Source organism: Zalophus californianus, chromosome 11, assembly GCF_009762305.2.
Source record: "Zalophus californianus isolate mZalCal1 chromosome 11, mZalCal1.pri.v2, whole genome shotgun sequence".
NCBI lineage: Eukaryota > Metazoa > Chordata > Mammalia > Carnivora > Otariidae > Zalophus > Zalophus californianus.
The window spans coordinates 5,159,693-5,184,657 of record NC_045605.1 but is presented as its reverse complement, the minus strand read 5'-3'; the positions used below and the strand labels follow the sequence as shown (position 1 = coordinate 5,184,657).

General features: G+C 36.1%; 1 protein-coding gene across 4 annotated transcripts in view; it reads left to right on the top strand.

Moving 5' to 3' along the window:
• Positions 1 to 24,965, top strand: part of CWF19L2 (CWF19 like cell cycle control factor 2) — a 119,928-nt gene that overhangs the window by 26,142 nt on the left and 68,821 nt on the right. For 2 of the 4 annotated variants that reach the window (XM_035723044.1, XM_035723042.1), the window contains exons 8-10: positions 8,916 to 9,577; positions 21,306 to 21,402; positions 23,205 to 23,297. In XM_035723044.1, the coding sequence (XP_035578937.1) occupies positions 8,916 to 9,577; positions 21,306 to 21,402; positions 23,205 to 23,297 (852 nt within the window). Of the gene's footprint in view, positions 1 to 8,915; positions 9,578 to 21,302; positions 21,403 to 23,204; positions 23,298 to 24,965 lie in introns of all 4 variants that reach the window. The other 2 variants (XM_035723043.1, XM_035723041.1) reach the window with 1 other exon arrangement.

The window sequence follows — 24,965 nt, the reverse complement described above, 5'->3', positions numbered from 1 at the left end:
ACATGACATTTTAGAACCAACTCCCCCATTTACCATGTGTGGATAATCTTAGTATTTCATTAGTTAGTAGTCTTTTTTTTTTTTAATTTCTAGAAAAAAGCAGGTTTAGAAAATAAGATTTCAAGAATATGGGCAAGCAAAAGAGAGAAAAATTCTTTTTTTAAAGGAATCTGTGTTAAATTTTGATGTATACATTTTCCCAGATTGTTTTCTGTTTGTTACATGCTTTTAAAATAGTTAATAAAAGTAGGCTCATAGAACACATTCTCCTTTTTTTACTTACGAGTATAGGCATAGTTGGATGTCAGTAAATATATACATTTTAATGATCTCTTAATATTTTAATATGTATTTGTATGGATTTACTGTGTATTTATTTACTTAATTGTCAGTGAGGGACATTTATGTCTTTTTTTCCCCTGTTAAATAGTATTGTACTGATAATCTTTGTTCAGTGTGTTTTGCATACTTATCAGGTTTTTTTCTTAAGATGAATTACTATAAACAAAATGGTTACTTTAAAGGATATAGACACTTGAAGTGAGATATATATTGCCGAATTTCTCTACAGAAAGGTTAACAAATTATATTTCCATTACAGTGACTCATCTATCACTTGGTTTTCAACAGTAGGATTCTCATTCTTTTAGTCTGCTACTGTGTTTGATAAACAGATTTTTTTTCATTGCTTTTATTTTTATACATTTGTTTTCTAGTGAATTGGTATATTTTTTCATATATTTTTGGCCATTTGTATTTTTAAGTGAGTTGATTGTTGGTAACATTTCCCATTTTTCTTTTGGGATATTGATTCTTTAAGATCTTTTAATAAGTCTGTTCACGTTTTTCTCTTCGTTTCATATTTGCTTTTGCCTTTGTTTATATTTGCTATGAGTAAGTTTTGAATATTGTTATCTAACAAAATCCATCAGGTTTTTCTTTCATAACTTAATATTCTTGCTGTAATTCATTGAAAAGCCTTCTTCACCCCAAAATCATAGCAATGTATGTCCGTATTTACTTTGAGTACTTGCTCAGTTTTATTTTTTATGCATATCTTTAATCTTTCTGGAATTTATATTTGTGTATGTTGTAAATAGGCTTCTGACTTCCCTTAAGTCTTCAAGTAGTTATTTATAATATATTGAATAAATTAATCTTTTCCCACTAATTTGAAATGACACATTTATTATATATTAACTTGTCTCTTATAAAATAAGTCTGTTCTTTTACTCTCAAATCTGCTCTATTCATTTTTCTATTATTTCCTAGAATTAGTATATCATACTCTTAGAATTATTGTAGTTTTCAGTAACTCATGCACTTTGCAGATAAGTAGTGAACACCTATTATGTGACAGGGTAAGTCTTTTTTTATTAGTTATTAAAAAATTAGCTCTTCATTCTTACATCTCTTTGTTGTTGTTAAATTTAGAATCATTTTGTCAGGTTAAAGCTTGACAGAAATAAACATTTCCCCAAAATTCGTCATAAATTTACAGATCTCTTTTGGAATTTTGATTTAAATTTAGCTAAATGTATTGATAAATCAGGTATGATTAATATTTTTATAATGTTGAGTCATCTCCTCCTAAAATATTGGATATTTCTCTATTCAAGTTTCATTTATGCTCTTCAGTAAATTTCTCTGTGCAGTTGTTTCATGGGTCCCTAAGGTTTAAAAATTTTTTTCCAGTTGTGTATTGAATCTTTTTTCCTTTATGTTTTCAGGCTTTCTGTTGGTGCTAGAATGCCAATTTTCTAAACTCATGTCATTAAATCTAATTTTTTAAATTGGGTCATCTGGGAAGATAGTTATATGCAAATGATGATTACTTTTGCTTTTTCTCCTCAGTATTATGATATTAGACCTTATTTGTCCTCTCGAAATAGAATTTCAGAACTTTGATAAAAGCACTGGAAGCTAGTTTTCTTGTTTTTCCATTTAAAATGCCATTATGAAAACACATCTATTAGTATCAGCCTCGTAGAATTGTTGCGAGCATTAATAAAAATTTGAGTACTTTTCATGTGCCAGACACTGTTGAAGTTCTTCATGTATAATTCTTTTACTACAGCAGCAGTACTATTATTCTTGTTTTGTAAATGTGGAAACTGAGGCACACAGGGGCTGACTACCTTCACCACAATTAGATGGTCAGTCAGTAGATTCAAACCTAGGTGCAATCTCCTGGGACCCATTTAAATGATGTAAAGTAGGTAATATAATGAGCACTGGATAAATTGTGGTCATTGCTGTTTTTGTTGTTTGTATCATTACGATATTTTATTGAATCTAAGAAGCCACTGAGTGTAGACACACCGTTATTTCATGTCTCAATAAGGAGGAAAAAAGTTGCCTGTGAGGTAATGCTTTCATTATGAAAATACCCCCACCATCATTTCTGTTCTATTCATGTTGTTACTCAGTTTAAGAAATATGTTAAATCTACATTTTTAAATAATTAAAAAAAATGAAATGTTATGGATTATCTCTGCCTAGGATAAGATAATAACTTCAGCACGTTTTAATCCCCCATCTCACCTCTCAGATTTTGTGGAAATAATTTGAAAAAAAATTTTTTAAGTTTTTATTCAATTTCCAGTTAGTTAACATATAGTGTAATATTAGTTTCAGGTTACAATATAGTGATTCACTTCCATGTAACACCTGGTGCTCATCATGACAGGTGCGCTCCTTCATCCCCATCACCTGTTTCACCCCTCCCCCTGCCCACCTCCCCTCTGGTGACCATCAGTGTGTTCTCTAGAGTTATGAGTCTGTTTCTTCGTTTGTCTCTCTCTTTTTTTCCTTCCTTTGCTCATTTGTTTTGTTTCTTAAATTCCACATATGAGTGAAATCATACAGTATTTGTCTTTCTCTGACTACCCACTTCATAATACTTTCTAGCTCTATTCATGTCATTGCAAATGGCAGGATTTCATTCTTTTTGATGGCTGAGTAATATTCCATTGTATGTATGTGTATACACACACACACACACACACAATACTGCCTGTGTTTTCTTCTAGGATTTTTATGGTGTTATTTATATATATATATATATACACACACACACACACACACACACATATATACACATATACATATATGTATGTATATATATGTATATATGCCACATGTTCTTTATCCATTCATCAGTCGATGGACACTTGGGCTGCTTCCATAATTTGGCTACTGTAAATAAAGCTGCTATAAACATCAGGGTGCATGTATCCCTTTGAATTAGCATTTTTGTATCCTTTGGGTAAATACCTGGTAGTGCAATTGTTGGATCATAGGGTAGTTCTCTTTTTAACTTTTTGAGGACCCTCCATACTGTTCTCCAGAGTGGCTACACCAGTTGGCGTTCTCACCGACAGTGCAAGAGGGTTCCCCTTTTTCCACATCCTCGCCAACACTGCTATTGTTAATTTTAGCCATTCTGAGAGGTGTAAGATGATATCTCATTGTAGTTTTGATTTGTATTGCCCTGGTGATGAGTGGTGTTGAGCATCTTTTCATGTATCTGTTGGCGATCTCTGTGTCTTCTTTGGAAAAATGTCTATTTATGTTTTCTGCCTATTTTTCTTTTTCTTTTTTTTTTTTTTAAAGATTTTATTTATTTATTCATGAGAGACGGAGGGAGAGAGAGAGAGAGAGAGAGAAGCAGAGGGAGAAGCAGGCTCCCAAGGAGCAGGGAGCCCGATGCGGGACTCGATCCCAGGACCCTGGGATCATGACCTGAGCCGAAGGCAGACGCTTAACCATCTGAGCCACCCAGGCGCCCTGTTTTCTGCCTATTTTTCAATTGGACGATTCATTTTTTGGATGTTGAGTTTTATGAGTTATATATTTTTAGATACTAACCCTTTATCAGATATGTCATTTGCAAATATATTCTCCCATTCCATAGGTTGCCTTTTAGTTTTTGTTGACTGTTTTCTTCGCTGTGCAGAAGCTTTTTATTTTGGTGTAGTCCCAATGGTTTGTTTTTGCTTTTGTTTCCCTTGTCTCAGGAGACATACCTAGAAAGAAGTTACTACAGCCAATGTCAGAAAAGTTATTTACTGCCTGTGTTCTCTTCTAGGATTTTTATGGTGTCATGTCTCACATTTAGGTCTTTAATCCATTTTGAATTTATTTTTGTGTCTGGTGTAAGAAGATGGTCCAGTTTCATTCTTCTGCATGTGGCTGTCCAGTTTTCCCAATACCGTTTATTGAAGAGAATTCTTTTCCCATTGGATATTCTTTCCTGCTTTGTTGAAGATTAATTGACCATATAATTGTGGGTTCATTTCTGGGTTTTCTATGATGTGTCTGTTTTTGTGCCAGTACCATACCGTCTTGATGATTACAGCTTTGTAATATAGCTTGAAGTCCGGAATTGTGATGCCTCCAGTTTGCTGTGGCTATTTGGATATTTTGTGGTTCCATTCAAATTTTAGGATTGTTTGTTCTAGTTCTGTGAAAAATGCTGTTGATATTTTGATAGGGATTGCATTAAATGTGTAGATTGCTTTGGGCAGTGTAGACATTTTAACACTATTCTAATCCATGAGCATGGAATGTCTCCATTTCTTTGTGTCCCTTTCAATTTCTTTCATTAGTATTTTATAGTTTATAGAGTACAGGTCTTTTTAGCTCTTTGGTTAGGTTTATTCATAGATATCTTACTGTTTTTGGTGCAATTGTGAAAGGGATTGATTCCTTAATAATCTCTTTCAGCTGCTTCATTATTGGTGTATAGAAATGCAACAGATTTCTGTACATTGATTTTGTATCCTGCAACTTTACTGAACTTGTTTATCAATTCTAGCAGTTTTTTGGTGGGGTCTGTCTGGTTTTCTGTGTATAGTATCATGCCCTCTGCAAATAGGGAAAGTATTACTCCTTCCTTGCTGATTTGCATGACTTTTATTTCTTTTGTCTGATTGCTGTGGCTAGGACTTCCAGTATTGTGTTGAATAAAAGTGGTGAGAGTGGACACCCCTGTCTTGCTCCTGACCATAGAGGAAAAGCTCTCAGGTTTTCCCCATGTAGGATATTATTTGTGGGTTTTTCATATATGGCCTTTATTGTGTTAAGGTATGTCCCTTCTAATCCTACTTGTTGAGGGTTTTTCTTTTTTCTTTTCTTTTTTTTATGTTAATGTTAGTCACCATACAGTACATCATTAGTTTTTGATGTAGTGTTCCATGATTCATTGTTTGAGTATGACACCCAGTGCTCATTGCTGTATGGGCCCTCTTTAATACCCATCACTGGGCTAACCCATCTCACCACCCCCCGCCCCTCTGAAACCCTCAGTTTGTTTTCCGGAGTCCATCGTCTCTCATGGTTCGTCTCCCCCTCTGATCCCACCCCCTTCATTTTTCCCTTCCTTCTCCTAATGTCCTCCATGCAATTCCTTATGTTCCACATATAAATGAACCATATGATAATTGTCTTTTTCTGCTTGACTTATTTCACTTAGCATAATCCCCTCCAGTTCTATCCATGTCAATGCAAATGGTGGGTATTCATCCTTTCTGATGGCTGAGTAATATTCCACTGTATATATGGACCGCATCTTCTCTGTCCATTCATCTGTCGAAGGACATCTTATGAATGGATGTTGTACTTTATTAAATGCTTTTTCTGCCTCTATTGGAATGATCATATGGCTCTTATCCTTTCTTTTATTAATATGATGTATCCTGTTGATTGATTTGTGAATATTGAACCACCCTTGCAACCGAGGAATAAATCCCACTTGATTGTGGTGAATTGATTTTTTTAAATTTATTGTTGGATTCGGTTTGTTGGTTTGTTTGTTTGTTTGTTTGTTTAGAATTTTTGCGTCTTTGTTCATCAGAGATATTGGCCTGTGGTTCTCTTTTTTTAGTTGTATCTTTATCTGGTTTGGGTATTGGGAATGATGGCCTCATAGAATGAATTTGGAAGTTTTCCTTCCTTTTCTATTTTTTGGAATAGTTTAAGAAGAATAGGTATTAAGTCTTCCTTAAATGTTTGGTAGAATTTGTTTGTGAAGCCATCTTTTTGATTACTGATTCAGTTTCTTTGCTGGTTATCCATCTGTTCAAGTTTTCTATTTCTTCCTGTTTCAATTTTGGTAGTTTATATGTTTCTAGGAATTTATCCCTTTCTTCCGGGTTGTCCAGTTTATTGGCATATAGTTTTTCATAATATTCGTGTATGATTGTTTGTATTTCTGTGATGTTAGTTGTTATTTATCCTCTCTCATTTGTGATTTTATTTATTTGGATCCTTTTTCTTTTCTTTTGGTAAGTCTGGCTGAGATTTATCAATTTTATTAATTTTTTCAAAGAACCAGGTCCTGGTTTTATTGATCTGTTTTTTTTTAAATTTCTACATCATTTATTTCTGCTCTAATCTTTATTATTTCCTTCCTTTTGCTGGGTTTGGGTTTTGGTGGTTGTATTTTTTTCTAGTTCCTTTAGGTTGTTTATTTGAGATTTTTCTTGCTTTTTCAGGTAGGCCTGTATTGCTATATACAGGCCTTAGGACTGCTTTTGCTGTATCCCAGAGGTTTTGGACCACTGTGTTTACATTTTCACTTGCTTCCGTGTATTTTCTTTTATTAACTAATTTGAAATTTTAATTCCAGTTTATTACAAGTTTTTGAAAATATGCATCTTATTCTTGACAATTGTGTTAAACTTCATAGCTATAAGAACAATTATTTAGACTTAGCTATGACATTTACCATTTGGTTTATAGTGTTCCTTCCTTTTTCAGCCATCTTTGCCCTAATTGCCTTATGGTTTGGCTTAATGATCCTGAGTGATTTCCCCTGCACCTAATAGTAAATGGTTTGCTTTCTGATTCCTTGTATTTTTGAAAATGACTTTCTTTCGTCCTTGCCAGGTAAGGATAGTTTGACTGTGAATTGAATTCTGTAAGGAATTATTGCCTTGTCTTTTTCTTTCATAATTTGATCTTTATTTCATTATCCTGTAGCTTGTAGTATTTAGTATTAGAGATGAAGAGTTGATAACAGTTTTACCTTTTTTTTTTTTTTTTAAAGAGGGAGAGGGAGAGAGAATTGTAGGCACTGAGTGTGGAGTCTGACATGGGGCTCAATCTCATGATCTCAATCTCAGATCATGCATGACCTGAGCTGAAATCAAAAGTCTCATGGTCAACTCACTGAGCCACCCAGGTGCCGCAAGAGTTTTACCTTCTTTACTTTGTAGGTAATGTGTTATTTGCCTACTCCCATCTGTTTACAGCTCATGCTTACTGCCTCCTTCTCTGATCTAATTTTTGTGAAGAATTTTTTGTTTTGTGCATGTATGTATTTTGAGACTCAAGAATTAGTGTTTTTTTTGGTAAAGATTTATTTTATTTTATTATTTTTAAAATATTTTATTTATTTATTTGACAGAGAGAGACACAGTGAGAGAGGAACACAAGCAGGGGGAGTGGGAGAGGGAGAAGCAGGCTTCCCGCCAAGCAGGGAGCCCATTCCGGGGCTCGATCCCAGGACCCTGGAATCATGACCTGAGCTGAAGGCAGACACTTAACAACTGAGCCCTCCAGGCACCCCAAGATTTCTTTATTTTAGAGAGAGAGAGAGTGAGAGAGTGCATGCATATGAGTGCGGGGAGGGGCAGAGGGAGAGAATCTTCAAGCCGACTCCACCGTGAGTGCAGAGACTCACTTGGGGCTTGATGTCACAACCCGTGAGATCATGACCTGAGCTGAAACCAAGAGTCAGAAACCAAGAGCTTAAGCCACCCAGGCACCCCCAGAATTAGGACTTTTTTATGTATGAGTCTTTATATGCTTCATTTTCTCCCCTCTCCTAAGGCTACCAGATGAGCCCTTCATACCTGGAAAATTAACTAGAGAAATTTTCTTATATTATTTTTATAATTATTTTGTTAATGCTTTCTTCTATCTTCTCTCTTTCCTTCTGGTAGTATTCATGTATGCATAATAGACTCTTAGAATTAATTGTCCTTGTGTCTTTTTTCCTTATTACATCTGCTTACCATCTTTTCCTAAGTAGAGAGAATGCCCAGGCTCGTGTTGAATTAACTAGTATTGGATGCAATACTTTCTGTTCTTCTGTTCACTATATCTTTATGTTTTTGGACACATAGTTTTCATTTACAAGTTTTTCTTTGTTCTTGAACTCTTGTTTTTCATGAGAGTCTGTTATGTTTTAGTAATGTAGCAGCCTCTTGAATCTCACTGACAGGAATTAATTTTTTAGAAATGATGTCTTCACTGTTTTCTGTATAATATTTTGTTTTAGTGCTGGGCATTTGGTATAGTGGATCTTCTTTTGAGTTCCCAGAATTTTTCATTATTTGGTAACTTTTTGTTGATTAATCACATTTTTTTAAGCATTTATTTTAGGGTAGTATATTTAGTTTGCTAGGACTACCATAACAAAGTTCCATAGGCTAGGTGGCTTAAACAACAGAAATCTAATTTCTCATAATTCAGGAGAATTGAAGTCCAAGATCAAGGCGTTACAATGTTTGGTTTCTCCTGGGGCAGCTCTGCGTTTCACCTGTGTCTCTCACGTGGATTTTCTCTTTGTGTGCTCATCCATTCTATGTCTTTGTATTTCCAAATTTCTTCTTCTTTTAAGGATATCCATCAGATTGAATTAGGGCCCAACTGAACTTTTAACTTAATCACATCTTTCAAGTGCCTGTCTCTAAATGCTGTCCTGTTTTGAGTACTAGGGGTTAAGGCTTCAACCTAGGAATTGGAAGGGGGCATACTTAAGCCCTTATCAATTAGGATGATCATATGGGTCTTTTCGTCTCTTCTTTGTTGGGTGACAGTATATCATGGCACAGTGGCATATGGGGGTACAAGTCATTGAACCTTCTTTAATTTTAGATATTTTGTTTAATTTCTCTCCTTTGTAGTCATTGGAAGTATTTCAGTCAAAATTAGAAGAAGCTGAAAAAACTGCATCCACCAAAGAAGATTATAAACGAGAGCGGTGGAGGAAACCAGCATACTCAGATAAAGCACAAAGTAGTCAAGAAAGTAGAAAATCAGACTTGGTAAAATATAATAAAAATTTAAGGCATAGATATAGTTCAACAGATACTACAAACACCACCAATAAAGATAAGTCTAGTGGTGATGAAAAAGATAATAGGTGTGGGTCTTTAGAAACCTGTACAAGACGATCCAATCCAAGGGAAAATCAGGACTTTTCTTGTCTTGGAAATTTGCAACCTAAATTTTTAAGGCCCTCTGATGATGAAGAACTGTCATTTCGTAGCAAGGGCAGAAATTGTGAACCTTCCAGTTCATCTTCAGCATTGGTTGCTCAGGATTCTGTGCGTTATGGTTTTCGAAAATCTACAGAAAACAGTGAAGAAAGTTTTTCATCGTGGAGCCAATCCAACGAAAGAGAAGGAGACAGGAAATCTTCATATCGAAGATCATTAGAAACTAGGGGCAGTGTGGACTCTGGGCACATTTCAGAAGACGTGAGAGAAAAATCACAAGATGAAAGCCTGAGAGATGGCTCTCTGAAGAAGGAGCATCTGCAGGACAGGAAGTCTCCATTTGCCGGGTATTTTGTGTGTTTTTTAAACTGATGAATGAATATTAAATTGCAGAGGATTCAAAGAAGTGAGCTGTATTTGCAGAGTATCGTTTATTAAGTAGATATGAGTTATGTTCTTCTGTTTCTTACGTTTTGTGGAAGAGGTAAGATACGCACATTTAACAAAACAGTAGCCTTGTTTTATGGTTGCATTACATTTCACAGTTTTATTTAACAAATGAAAGAAGAATTCAGTAGCTATATTATCTTAAAATTTGTTGCTTTTTTGCAATCTAAAAAATGAATTGAGTTCATAATCCCTTTAAATGAATATGCTACAGGAAGTATTTTGGTAGACTGTTACTGCTGCCTTATTGCTTTCCAAAGGAAATTGTTCCATTGTTACGTGTAATCATAATTGTAAATATTGCATGCCGAGTGGAGGTCTGGGAGATTGAAGGAAAATATGCTGCCATAGCCCACATATGAAGTGAAAACGGTATATGAAAGATCCTGCAGAGGGAAGCAGGAATTACTGTTACTCTTTTTCAGAGAAAGAAATAATCCCCTTTTGACAGTTGACAGGTTTTAAAGATGTTAGCATTTTAAAAGGAAAATATGGATAGGGTAGTGGTTGCATCTGTAATAATTAGGAAAATAGGTAGCATTGACTGGTGTTATCTTGAACCTGTGGTACTTGGATACAGGGCTGGGTCAGTAGAACCGGAAACCCAGGTTGAGTGGGATCAAACCTAGGAAAAATTGATTTAGCTGTAGCGCTGGTCTTCATTGGAGATAGCCAGAAATGGAAAATAAGTGTCCAAAGGATAATGATTAGCTTATGCTAGAATGATCATCAAACTATGTTTAGAAATACCTCCAAATGAATGAGACACTTCAGGAGGAGGCTTTAGGAAATGATAGAATTCGGTAGTGGCAGTATAGATATATCAGCACTGTGGTTTGGGCTCGTGAGCCTGGTGAATTGTTTCTGTTAGCAATTCCATATGAAGCCATGGATTCTAAAGTGCCTTGTATAGCTTTTAGTGGGAGGAGCTGGCAAAACCTGGACCGAGTGGTGGGAGCTCCACTCACGTGGGCTCTGGTTCAAGTCAGGGCTTTGTTCCCAGGAAACCAAGGGAGAGATCTAGTTGTATTGACTGCATAAACATAACAGGGCTTAGAGAATGTCTAAGGCTGTATACATATGCAGTTGCCCAGGCTTTACTCCAGGTACTCTGGAACGTACACTATTTCTCATCCCCACCTGCTGGTAGGATGAGACTCTTTATTTTCTTTCATCGTCAGGGTTGCTCCAACATTTGGTCAATCTGCAGGTCTTGACTTCTGTGACTACAGCTGTATGTGAAATAGTCTTTCACTCAGTATTTCATCTGGTTCCATATTTGTAGGTCGTATTTAAGTTGTAAGTTTCCTACAGAGTTAACTATAATATAGGCATTCATTAGAAGCTATATATATATATATATAAAATATTATATTATAAGACTTATTTATTTTTAGAGATAGAGAGAGCTCAAGCAGGGAGAGTGGCAGAGGGAGAGAATCCCAAGCATACTCCCCGCTGAGCTCAGAGCCTGATGCAGGGCTCGATCTTAGGACCCTGAGATCTTGACCTGAGCCGAAATGAAGAGTTGGATGCTTAACTGGCTGAGACACCCAGACGTCCATGAAGCCAGTATTTTTGTTAGCTGTGTTATTTTGATGTTACAGTTGGTTTGAAGCTTTCTATGAATTCCATGATTGACTGGAGAAGGAAAGAACAATCTAGAAATTACATATATGTGAAAGACAGAAAAATTCCTGAGCCTGTGTGAGTGTTTGGAAGTAAGAGACCAAGGAAGGATGTTGAAGAATGCCTATTTTCAAGGACTGGAAAGAGTCAGTGAAGGATTGTGAGAAGCTGTTAGTTTGTGTGAACATTATCCTAGGTATATGCTGAATTCTTTATAAAATGCTAGAATTCTAGGGAGCTTTAGAACTACTGAATTTTAGGAGTAGGGGAAAAAAATCACAGAACTGATTTTAGAACTAGAAAAAAGTAGTGTGACTCCTGCATTTTCCAAATGGGGAAACTGAAGCCCTTGAGGTTGTAACTTGCAGAGTGTTATGTTACCTAGGGTTACCGGATTTAGCAAACAAGGAGAAGTATGTCCCTTGCAGTATTTGCACAGACTTACACTAAAAAAATTTTTTTGTTTACCTGGAATTCAAATTTGACTAGACATCATGTTTTTTATCTGGCAGTTGTATGTAACACTTAGCCATTTTCTGAGTTTGTGACGTTTTTACAAGAGATACTATATATAATTATATATAAAAAACTTAATTATATATGTAAGTTACATAGATTCACAATGTATATATTATTCTGGACCTTGTTTTTTTCTTTCCCAATCGTTACCTTTAAAGATCTTTTCACATCAGTTTTTATGTATGTACTTTTTACAGGCTCTTTAACAGTCTGTTAAAACGTAGATAGAAGCTGGTATTTCTCCTCGGTCTCCTGTTGATGGACTTTAGGTTGTTTCTAGTTTGTCCCGCTTACAATAATGCTGCAGTGAATAGTTTTGTAATGTGTATCTTTGCACACTGATTAAATATAGCTGTAAAATAAATTCCAAGCAGTGGGATTTTATTTATGTATTTTGTTATATTAACCGATTTACTCTCTTACTGGTCAAATATTAGAATGACTTTTCTTTTCCTTGCCAACAGTATTATTGAACTTTTTTATCTTGGTGGTATACATACTTCAGAAACGGAGTCATTCCTTGATTTGCGTTTCTTTAAGTATGGGTGAAGTTTGGCGTATTTTTACAGATGTTTGTTTGTTTTTATTTTGTTTTTGCTAACTGGTCATGTCTTGCGGTTACTCGTTGAGTTCTCAGTGAGAGCTCTTTATGGTTTTCCTGTAACACAGTGTTTTTATCAGTGTTACAGTTGCGTGTTCTTACTGTTTCACTCTTCTTTTTCATCCTTCCTTTCGTCCATTCTTACTGTGATGAGGTTTTTCATTCTTTTCCTTTGTCTTCTTTATGCCCTGCAGTTATCTTAGGTAGGCAGAAAACATCCTCTAGAAGTGGTCCATGTGCTCAAGATCTTTAAGCTTATTATTCTTAGAAATAAAATGTGTATAATTTTGTTGGAAAATGTATCAGCTCTGTATTTTGGATTTTGAAACCTAGAATAGTTTGCAATATGAACAAAAAAACTAGTGTGATGTTCTTAATTTTATAAAGTTGATATCAGGAACTAACCTGTTCTATATACTATTTTAGCCTTTGGATATCATTCTTGGCAGAGTTTGCTGTGGTAGCCTAGCAGGACAGCAGAAGGATGGCAGGTTCTGAAGGTTTTGAGTATAAGTCATGAGATCCTTGGACAGGGAGAAAATTTGAGAACAAGTGGCAATGGCAAGAAATGAATAATTAAAGGGAGGAGATTTGTGAACACTGCCAGCAGGCAAAGAATAATTGCAATATTCTGAAATGTTTCTGAAATATTATTGGGGTGCAGCGTTTTTAATTACTTTTTCCTCACAAGTTTTCAGCCAGAGTTGGGTGTGTGCTGTAAAGAGAGTATATTTTAATGGGAAAATAGGATTTGCTTTTTAGAAATTAATTACAAAGAGGACTTCTGAAATTTACCAGTACTCCTGGAAAATGAGAAATACTTGTACTTTTTTCTTTTTATAGGATAATTGCAGATGTCATAGCAATGTTTCTTTCAGAGTATTTGCTCATCATTGTAAATGCTTAGAGAAAGTAAGGAGTAGTCTGTTACCTGCTGTTTGCTGCTAGGCAGTGTCTTTGCTTTGGTATTGACAAGATGAGGTCTTTGTGTTCTTCATTCTTTGTGTGCCCAACGACCCATTTTAATGTCTTTATTTGAAACCTATTACTGTTTTAGGAAGTTGTTGAAGATATTAGTATCAGAGATGTTTGGAATTCTTGTATATCTAATTTATCCTTATCTACTTTTTTATCTACTAATAAACAATTCCTGTTAGAAAATGCCCCCCTCCAAAAAAAAAAAAGATGTAGGAGTACAAATTTCATGACAGTGAGAGTTCCTGCTTTTAAAGGTCTCTTGGGATTCCAGTTATCTTCTTGAAATTTGTGAGCTTTGGTTGGAGTTCAGCATCCCTTCGTTGTCCTCTTGATTAAATCTTTAAGCTTGCGTACTGAGAGTGATGGGAAGAGTAAAGTTCTCAAAAAAGGGGAAGAGTCAAGTAAAATGACAAAGATATGCCTTTGGATAGAAATAATAGAGCTCTTCGGCAATTTAATCAAGAATATTATCATTGGAAAAGAGGATTTATTAGCCAGATTTCATAGACTAAGTTTTGATTGTGGTTCATGAGATGGTAGAGGTGGAAAGTGTACGTGGGAGATGTGGGTTAAGTGAAGGATCTCCTTTTTTTTCTTTTAAGGTGCAGACACTTGAATACATTTATATATTAATGGAAAAGAGTATTGATTTTAGAAGAGAGATGATAGATGGCATAACTGAGCAAGATCCCAAGGTTACTGTGGATGAATGTAGGAGCCCGTGTCTTCCTACAAGTAGGAGGATTAGCCTGGGGTGGAAATGGTAAAGAGGAAGGTGTGGCTGTAGAGTGTGAATGACAGAAGAAAATTACAGAAATTCCTGACAATTTAGGTCAGTGTTTTTCAACAAATCATCCCCATAATATTGGTGTTCTTTTTAGTCTGGATATGGACCCCAGTGATTTTAGTAGCTTCAGAAGGAAAAAAGTGATGAACAATTTAATTCATACACAGCTCATAAAATTGAAATGTCCTCTCATTTTTATGACTTATTAGCTTATTTTATTTTTACCAAAAAATATTGATGAATTTTTGGCCCATGTGCGTATCATATTTTCTTTAAGTAATCCTTGGACACTCAAAGTTTGAGAAATAAACTTTTACTTAGATTTGAAAAAAGTATCTGGTCTGATGTGACAAGGATTACAGGGACAGGGGAGGTTATTTTTGTGCCAAGCATGTCCCTTGGAACTTAAATTAGATGGCCTTGACACATTCTTTCTGCTGTTTATCTTATATTTACTGAATGCGCCTGTTTCCTAGCTCTAGTGGCATAAAAATAGGTGCGACATAGTATCTGCCTTCAAGGAGCTCATAGGAGCAACGAGTCAGTTACATACAGGCGTGTGAACAAATACAGGTGCGTGACGCCATGGTACTTCACGTCACAGGTATAGGTACAGATCCTTGTACAAGAAGGGATGACCGACTTCTGAGACATCACTGGGGGGTGGGATCCGGGAAAGCTGTGCAGGGAGAGCTGGGGGTTTCGGAGGTTGGACTCACTGGGTGTAAGTGGGAAGCCGGGAAGTTTAAGAGGCAGACGACAAGCCGACTTCGTGGGGGCGAGTAATTGTACTGATAACTTTTTAGAAAGGGCAGGGAGTGTGGTTATTTAAATTTGTTATGCATTATACATACATATAAAATTTAATATTTATAATTCCTACATAAAGGACATGAATGGTAAGTTTTCAAAGCAGAGAATTTTGGGGAATTAATTGAGAAAGAATACAAGTTGAGAAAAGGAAGCCAAGCTTTTTATTGAAATATGATTGGGTTACCTGAAATTAAAAAAAGTACATTTACAATACAATAAAAATGATGTGTACCTCAGAATTTAATTTGGAAACAGTTACTGAAAAATATTTTCCATGCAAAAAAGTGCAACTAACAATACAAGTGGTACCTCAACATACAGAAGCATATAAAGGGTGCTAATGCTTCATGAATGCAGTGTCTCTACTCTTCTCCTGAATTGGTTTTTAGAATGTGGACTGAGTCAGAGAAAGACAAATACCATATGATTTCACTCATATGTGGAATTTAGGAAACAAAACAGATGAATGTGTGGGAAGGGAGAAAAAAAAAAAAAGAGAGAGAGGGAAGCAAACCATAAGAGACTCTTGAGGATAGAGAACAAACCGAGGGTGTGACCAAGGTAGGTGGGGGGGGGGGATGGGCAAGAGGGGGGATGGGCATGCAGGAGGGCACTTACTATGATGAGCACTGGGTGTTATATGTAAGTGATGAATCACTAAATTCTACTGACACCAATATTACACCATATGTTAACTAACTAGAATTTAAATAAAAATTTGGAAGAAAAAATATGTCACATCTCAAAAAAAAAAGTAAGGGAATAAAGTTAACTTCACAGTGTCTGGCATGGGGACGTTCTCAGTAAGCATCAGTGTATCAAAATAAAATAAAATAAAAAAATAAAAAGACTGAGAGAACTTGAGGGGAGCAAAAACATGTTCCTTTCTAATGGTGCTTCACCTGCAATATTTTAGGTTTCTTAGTCTGAGCACCAGGGTGTTGTTTTTTCTTTCCTTGATATGAGAAGAAATGGATCTTACAGAATTTCTGCAGATATTAATATCTTTTTAAAAAATAAATCTTTTTGATTTTTATTTAGTTTTTTAAAAACTCAAATGCTATCTACTGAAAGATTTATATTTTTTTGCCCAAAAGGAATTTGCTACTTCAAAATAACTGATTGTTGGGTAAAGTTTTGATTTGAAGGTCTGTTTATATATTTTGCTATTACTTGCTCAGAATGTATGTTGAAAACTCAAGTTAATTTCAGTAGCATACGATGGTATCTAGCAATTCAGGAAAATTAGGACTATCATAGCTACATCCTTTATAAATGAGATTATGACAGGTTTTTCAGCTTAAAAATTTTTATCACTCCTCTTTGAGGGTTTTGAAAAACAACTATTGGGGCGCCTGGGTGGCTCAGTTGGTTAAGCGACTGCCTTCGGCTCAGGTCATGATCCTGGAGTCCCGGGATCGAGTCCCGCATCGGGCTCCCTGCTCAGCAGGGAGTCTGCTTCTCCCTCTGACCCTCCCCCCTCTCACATGCTCTCTCTCTCTCTCGCTCTCTCAAATAAATAAATAAAATCTTTAAAAAAAAAAAAAAGAAAAACAACTATTGAGGTATGATTGACATGTAATTGAACTGCATATATATAAAATGTGTAATTTGGTAAGTTTTGAAGTATGTATATTCTTATGAAACCATCACCCCCCCCGAGTTTCCTGGTACCCTTTTATAATTCTTTTCTCCCACCTCCCCCCACACCCTTACAAACCCCCCTAGACTTCCACTCGTCTGCTTTCTTTAATTATAGACTAGTTTGAATTTTCTAGAGTTTTATGTAAGTGGGATCATATGTTATGCACTCTTTTTTTGTCTGGCTTTCACTCTGCATAATTATTTGAACTTCATCCATGTTGTTGCATATAACAATGATTTATTCTTTTTTTTGATATAACACAGTTTTTCTGTTCACCTGTTGCTGGACATTTAGAATGTTTCCAGTTTTTAGCTATTATACATAAAGCTTCTTTGAACATTCATGTACAAATCTTTGTATGGACGTATGCTTCCTTTTCTCTTGGGTAAATACCTAGGAGAGGAATGGCTAAATCATAAGGTAATTGTGACTTTAATTTTAAGAAACTGTGAAATGGTTTTACTGAGTTGTATCATTTTACATTCCCACTAACAGTGTATGAGACTTAAGAGTTCCTCTACGTACTTGCAAGAACTTGGGATGGTCAGTCTTTTAAATTTTCGCTATTCTAGTGAATGTGTATCAGTATCTCATGGTTTTAATTTGTATTTCCCTAATGACGAGTGATGTTGAGCATCGCTTCATGGGCTTATTGGCTGTCCGAATATCTTTTTGTAAAGTCTTTAAAATGTGTAATGAGGGACACCTGGGTGGCTCAGTTGGTTAAGTGACTGCCTTCGGCTCAGGTCATGATCCTGGAGTCCTGGGATCGAGTCCCGCATCGGGCTCCCTGCTTGGCAGGGAGTCTGCTTCTCCCTCCTCTCATGCTCTCTCTCTATCATTCTCTCTCTCTCTCTCAATAAATAAATAAAAATCTTTTAAAAAAATAAAATGTGTAGTGATTTTGCTTCTCTCACTTCTTTCTTGGTAATTTGTATATTTCCCCCCCCTAATTAGTTCGGCTAGAGGTTTACTGATTTCATTGATTGTCCTAACCAGGTTTGGTTTCAATGAATTTCTTTATTTTTCTGTTTTTTTTTACTTAATTCCACTCTGATTTTTATTTTTTCCTATGTTCTGCTTACTTGGGTTTAATTTGCTCTTCTTTTTCTACTTTCTTAAGTTGTAAGCTGAGATCATGGATTTGAGATCTTTTTTCTTTTCTAATATAAGCATTTAGAGTTATAAATTTCTCCCTAAGTAATACTTGAGTAGAATCCTATAAATTCTGATATATTATGTTTATATTTTTATTCAGTTTGAAATACTTTTTAATTTCTCTTTGATTTTGTTCTTGACCGTGGGTTATTTGCAGATATGCTTTTTAGTTTCCAAATAGTTGAGGATTTTCCAGAGATCTTTGTTAATGATATCATGGGAGTTAGACAACATAGTTATATGAGTTAAATCCCTTTAAGTTTATTGAGACTTGTTATATGGCTCAGAATATGGTCTCTCTTGGTAAATGTTGCTATGCACTAGGAAAGAATGTGTATTCTGTTGCTGGGTAGAGTATTCTCTGATTGTTCATTAGGTCATGTTAGTTGTTAGTGTTATTCAAGTCTTTCATATCCTTGAAGAATATATTTATTCCATTGAATATTGAGAGTAGGGTCTTGAAATCTGTAACTATAGTTGTAAATTAGTCTGTTTCCGTTTGCAATTTTATCAGTTTTTGCTTTATGTATTTTGAAGCTCTCTTAATACATGCATAAACATTTAGGGATTCTTCTGTACTCTTGATGGATTGACCTCTTTTTCATCTGAAATGAAAAAGCTTTCTTGGCCCTGGTAATATTGCTCTGTAATATAATTTGATTTTAAAGAAGCCACTTCACTTTTTTTTTGACTAGTGTTAAAACGATATATCTTTTTCCACTCTTTTATGTTTAACATATTTATGTCTTTGTAGTATGTTTCTTACTGTTGAGTTTTGCTCTTTTGTCTGACAGTTTTACCTTTTAATTCAGATGGTTAGATCATTTATATATAATGTGATATAATAAGGCTTAAATCTGTAATTTTGATACTTGTTTTCTGCTTGTCCTGTCTGTTCTTTTTTCTCTTTTTCCTCTTCATCTGATTTATTTTATTTCATTGTATTTATTTTTTAAAGATTTTATTTGTCAGAGAGAGAGCACAAGCAGGGGTAGCGGCAGGCAGAGGTGGAATCAGGCTCCCTGCTCGATCCCAGGACCCTGGGGTCATGATCTGAGCCGAAGGCAGATGCTTAACCAACTGAGCCACCCAGGCGTCCCATGTCTGACTTATTTTAGATTGCGTATTTTTATGATTCTGTTTCATTTCTTTTGTTATTTTTTTGGTGTTATTTTAATGGTTTCTTTAGATTTGATAGTATACATCTTTAACTTACCCAGCTCCAGGTGGTATTACGCCACTGCTGTATGGCATAAGAACTTTACAATAGTTTATTTACATTTATCCCCCCTGTCCTTTCTGTTAGCGTTGTCATATATTTCACTTATCCTTGTTATAAACCTCTCATGTTGTTACTATGTTTGAATAGTTAGTTGGAAGAGATTTATGTAATAAGAAAAAGTGTTATGTATTTACCCTTGTAGTCATCACTTCTGTTGCTCTTCCTTCCTTTGGGTTGATCCATATTTCAGTCTGGTATGATTTTTCTTCTGCCTGAAGGCTTTTCTTTAACATTCTTTCAGTTTTGTGTGTGAAAGAGTCTTCATTTCACTAAGTTTTTGAAAGATATCTTCACTTGATAAAGAATTCTCAGTTGACAATTCAAAGTACCTTACAGGTGTTGCTGTTCTTGCTTGGATTGTTTCTGATGAGAAATCTGCTGTCGCACTTATTGTTTCTCTGTGCCTAAGTGTCTTTCTTTTTCTCCCCACTATGGCTGCTTTAAAAGTGTTCTCTTTATCACTAGTTTTGAGCAATTTGATTATGATATGCACTAGTTTTGAGCAATTTGATTATGATATGCCCTGATGTAGATAGTGTGTGTGTGTGTGTGTGTGTGTGTGTGTGTATGTGCGCGCGCTTGGGATTCCCTGAGATTCTTGGTTCTCCAAGTTTTTTAGTTTTTAGTAAATTAGGAACATTTGGCCTTTGTGTCTTCTGTCTCCCATTCTTTCTTCCAGGATCTCCAGTCACGTGAACAGAAGGGTATTTAAGGTTGTCTCATAGCTCTGAGGCTCTTTTTATTTTTTAAAATTATTTTTCTCTCTTTTATTTCATTTTGCCTGGTTCCTAAGGTTTCAAGTTCACAAATTTTTTCTTTGCAGTTTAATCTTCCATGAACCCTATCTAGTGTATTTTTTTTATCTCAGACATTGTAGTTTTCAACTGTAGAAGTTCAGTTCTGATCTATTTTATATCTTAGTGGTTTGTAACTTTTCAAACATATGGAATACAGTAACAGTAATAACTTTTACTGTTCTTATCTGCAATTTCTTACATCTGAATTGGTTCTGGGTTGATTTTGATTGATAATTTTTCCCCCTATTTGTGGGTCTTATTTTTCTATGTCTTTTCGTGTCTGGTAGTCTTTGGTTGGATACTAGATATCATGAATTTTACCTTGTTGAGTGCTAATATTTTTTCATTCTGGGAAATATTCTTGAGCTTTGTCCTGGGGCAACATGGTTAGGTTAGTTGGAAACTGTTTGCTCCTTTAGACTCTTGCTTTTAACATTTTGGTTCAGTGGGCTTAGATCAACATTTATTCTAGAGTTTATAATTTCCCAGTAATGAGGAAAGACCCTTAATACTTTACCCCGTGCTTTCTGAATGATGACTTTTGCTAGACTGGCTAGTGGGACCAGGCACTGTTCCCAGAATGCTGAATACTGTTCCTCTGATCTTTGGGATGGTGCTTTCCCCGACTACAGGTAGTTTCTTGCTGAATATTTAAGGGGAACTCTCCACACTTTTCTGCAGTTCTCTCACTGTGCAGTTTTCTCCTCCCTCTGGTTGCCTTGGAGTTCTCAAGTCTTAGCTATGTCTCTTTCGCTAAGGAGTCCTTCAGGCTCGGCCTACATTCCCCTTGCCTGCCCTGCAGGAATCTTTCATAAGGACTTCTTATATGCCAGGTTTCTAACCTTGGCTGGAAATTTGTCTTGTCTTCAGGGTATTGGTTTGGCACATGATCTTAGTTATAAATTAGTTTACGTTGTTTGAGTTATTCAGGGTTTATTTTGCAAAAGAACATATGGTCATTATTTTTATTCTTTGAATGCAGTTAAATATGTCATTTCCTGGTTACCGTTTCTTAAGTAATTATCACACCAAACAAGACTTGCCCCAGCCATGTAGAATTATGGCCTGATTCTAGTGTTCTAATTTTCTTTTGTTTGTTTCCTTTTTAAAATGCATATGGAAATAATAGTAAAGAATAGTTGACATATTATTAATCTCATTGTTGCTGGGACTTTGGTCAGTTATTATTATAACTGCCATAGGCCATTGCGGCATTCTCATGGAGAACCTTAAACTGTTGATTTTTGGTGAATCATTGAAGCTTTGGTTTTTGTTTGTTTTGTTTTTAAGGTTTTAGAATCATGATCTATTGGTCCTAAGTATTTTGTTGAGGTCAATTAAAATAACATTTGAGTCTTGATGTCGTTACTTGCAGTGTCCCTATATTTCATATGCTCTTAATCTGTCTTGTTCAAGCAGAGGTGGTCCTGAGGATGATTCCATCCACATCTTGAGTGTTGATGAGAAGAATAAATTGGGAGCCAGGATTATCAAGGCAGAGATGATGGGAAATATGGTAAGTCTTCTGTGTCATTCTAAGGAGAATAGAAATTAACTCTTTAACTTCTTACAAGTAATTTTGGAAGTTTCTTCAAGTGTGGATATAGCACAGTATGAAAAATAACTGCTGCTTATTGATTCTTTAAAGAGATTCTTGAACATTTCTAAAAACAGTTTTGTCCATTCTAAATAAAGTGTCTACTTTTCCTGTCAGATTTTTGAAAATTAAGATCCTAGGGAACAAAATGTTTTTAAAATTTCCTTTCTACTTTGCAATTTTAGTGTAGCATATTTGAGGGAGATGAAGATGTCATTATCTTCTTTCCCGGTTTTAGTCACATGTTATTAAGAGTGTGTATTGCTTTCTTAGATTCCCTTACTTAGGAACCTAACAAATGAGCTTCTAAAAAAGACGGTTAATTCATTTGTCCAAATTTTAATGGAATATGTTTATGCCTGATAAGCATTAGATGCTTTGTATAGGTTAGCTCATTTAATTTCCATAATAGTGTTACGATTTAAGACTGATTTACCCCAGAATTCAGTAGAAAGTGGGGAGGATTTGGTGAGAGCTACAACCTCTCTCTATTTATCGATTATTTATGTGTTAGAGGGTCGCATTTCTGGTACACGTTAAGTCATGCATGGCAGAATAGCGAAGCCAGACAGCTTCGCATGTCTTGACAGAATCGATTCCCTCATAGGAATGTACTCGTCACAAACCCAAACATCAGTGAGCTCTAAGTGATCTTCCCTTTGGTTGTACTGTCAGTATGGCACTGTTCAATAGAATACAAGGTGGCCAAACAAGATGCTTTTGTTTTTATTAGATTGTGTGTCTAATAAAAGGCATATCTTGCATATGTTGCTCTTTCTCTTTGAATCTGGACTTTGGTAACACTGAACTTCAGCTCAGCCCAGATAAGAGAGACAAACCAACAAAAACAATAATAATAGCAGAAAATAAAGTTTGAGTTTTGAGAGCACAAAGGAATTAGTTTGAAATAATGAAGGAGAGGTCACCAAGTTAGGTTAATTTATGTTAAAAGAAGTGTTCCTTTGGTCATGGAACCCCTGCAGTGGAGAATACTCTTCTTTGCTTGTCATATACTTCTATTTGTTTAATTTATTTTTTCATGTGTCAGTTATCTTATACAAATTTCTATAGACTTCCTAGAATAAAAATGAAATATATTCAGAGTTCTTATTTAAATTACCCAACAATACAGAAAGTACTATTTTAAATCTTGTTAAGGATTTCTTGTTACGATAACTGAAATTTTGAGTAATGGATGTTTATAATATCAAAAGAATTATAAAAATGTTCTTTTTTTTTTAAAGATTTTATTGATTTGAGAGAGAGAGAGAGAGAGAAACAGCATGAGAGGGGAGAGGGTCAGAGGGAAAAGCAGGCTCCCCGCTGAGCTGGGAGCCCGATGCGGGACTTGATCCCAGGACTCCGGGATCATGACCTGAGCCGAAGGCAGTCGCTCAACTAACTGAGCCACCCAGGCACCCCAAAAATGTTGTTCTTAAGGTTAGGTATTTTGTCTATGCCCCTGTCTCTCCCCTAAAATATATGTCCTTGTAATTATTTACCTTCAAAGCATAAACAAATGGCACAGGTATCTGAGAAGTGTGGAACTGAGATACATTCATTAAAAAGCAATTTACCAGGCTGTGAGTTGGTAACTGAATTTAGGTTATGGCTACATGGGTGTTCACTATGCTCTTTTCCCTTCTGTCGTGTAAATTTGAATTTATACAGTGAGGAATTAAACTATATGTGACACATTTTTCTTATTTTTCCCTTTGAAGGAATTAGCAGAACGACTTAAAGCTCAACTTGAAAAGGCAAATAAATTTAAAGAAACTGTAACACCGATATCCTCCAAAGAATCTGGGGTAGGGGTAAGTAATGAAAGTTTGTTTGTAGGTATGTGATTACCTTGCATAATAATATTACTTGGCAGTGGTAATACTTTAATGTAAAATGTTTGTGTATCTGTGTCAGTGTGTTTATATGTGTGTCTGCTTGTTTTTGAAATTCATTTTCATATGTATTGTCTTATGTTCCACATCTGTGTCCTGGTGGGAAAGAGAGGCCTGGTTTTATTTTGGACTCTGCCGTTTACTGACTCTGACTTCGCAGAAAACACACTGGTCCTTAAATTCTTCCCCTAGAGAATGAGAGACTGGAATTTGGTATCTGTTTCATATAAAACAAATTATTGTGTTCGAGGATTCATTTGTCCATTGGTTAGTGAACAGAACAGATAAAAGCACCTGCCCTTACGGAGTCTCGTTTGGGTAAGGAGAGGCAATAAACGACACACGTGAGAAATTGTACAGCATATTAGAACGTTCGACACCCATGGAAAGCCAGTGGGGGTCTTGAGTGCACAGTGTGTTGGTGGCTTTGAGGACACAGGCTAATTGTGGTTGAAAAAGTGACACGGATGCGAGGATTTGAAGTGGAACAGTGGATCTGTGTATCTGGGTGAAGAGCACTCTGGGCATGAGGAGCAGAGGGTTCCCGAAGATGGGGACATCTGTGATGTGTAGGAGGAACCGCAAGGAGCCCAGTGTTGCTGGAGTGGAACAGCAGGAAGACGGGGACGTAGAAGCCCCAGGTTAGAGAGGCCGTGGGAGCCTGATCATGTGGAACTTGAAAGTCAGGGTAAGGAAGTGGGTTTTATTCTGAGTGAGGTGGCATTGAAGGGTTTCCAGTGGAAGATCTATTTTGGCAGGACTGTCCTGCCTTCTTTGTTAAGTGTAGACTGAAGGAGTGTAAGAGCAGAACCTGGAATCTAGAAAGGCTCTGACAATAATCACGCCAAGAATGGTAATGGCTTTGACCAAGAGAGTAGCCCCGGAGGTGGTTAGAAGCAGTTAGGTTCTTTTTTTTTTTTTTTTTTTTAAAGATTTTATTTATTTGAGAGAGGGAATGAGATAGAGCATGAGAGGGGGGAGGGTGAGAGGGAGAAGCAGACTCCCTGCTGAGCAGGGAGCCCGATGCGGGACTGGATCCCGGGACTCCAGGACCATGACCTGAGCCGAAGGCAGTCGCCCAACCAACTGAGCCACCCAGGCGCCCAGAAGCAGTTAGGTCCTTATATGCATAAATGTTTCCTGGATGCATTTTGAAAGGATTTTTATGATGGTTTAGATGGGAAGATGTATGAGATACAGAGGGGCGGCCAAGTGACTTCAGAGGTTTTAGCCTGAGAAGCTGGAAGACTAGAGTGGCCGTTCTTGGCGGTGTCGAAAGAGGGGGAGTCTGTTTTGGGGTAAAGAGTAGTAGTTCTGTTTTAGATACATTGAGCTTGGATGTCTTTTAGATGTGGAACAAGTGGAGATGTCCGGGAGGCAGGTTGATATTGGGAGTTGGGGGAAGCCTGAGCTGGAGATAGAAATTGGGGAGCTCTTGACATTAGAAACGGTATTTAAATCCATGAAACCACATGAAATTGGCACAGGAGTAAGTGTAGATAGGAAAAGGTGGAAGGCTGAACTGGGTGTATTACAGTGTTGAGAGCATTGTAATGAGGTTTATAACTGATTTTAAAGGACTGCTCT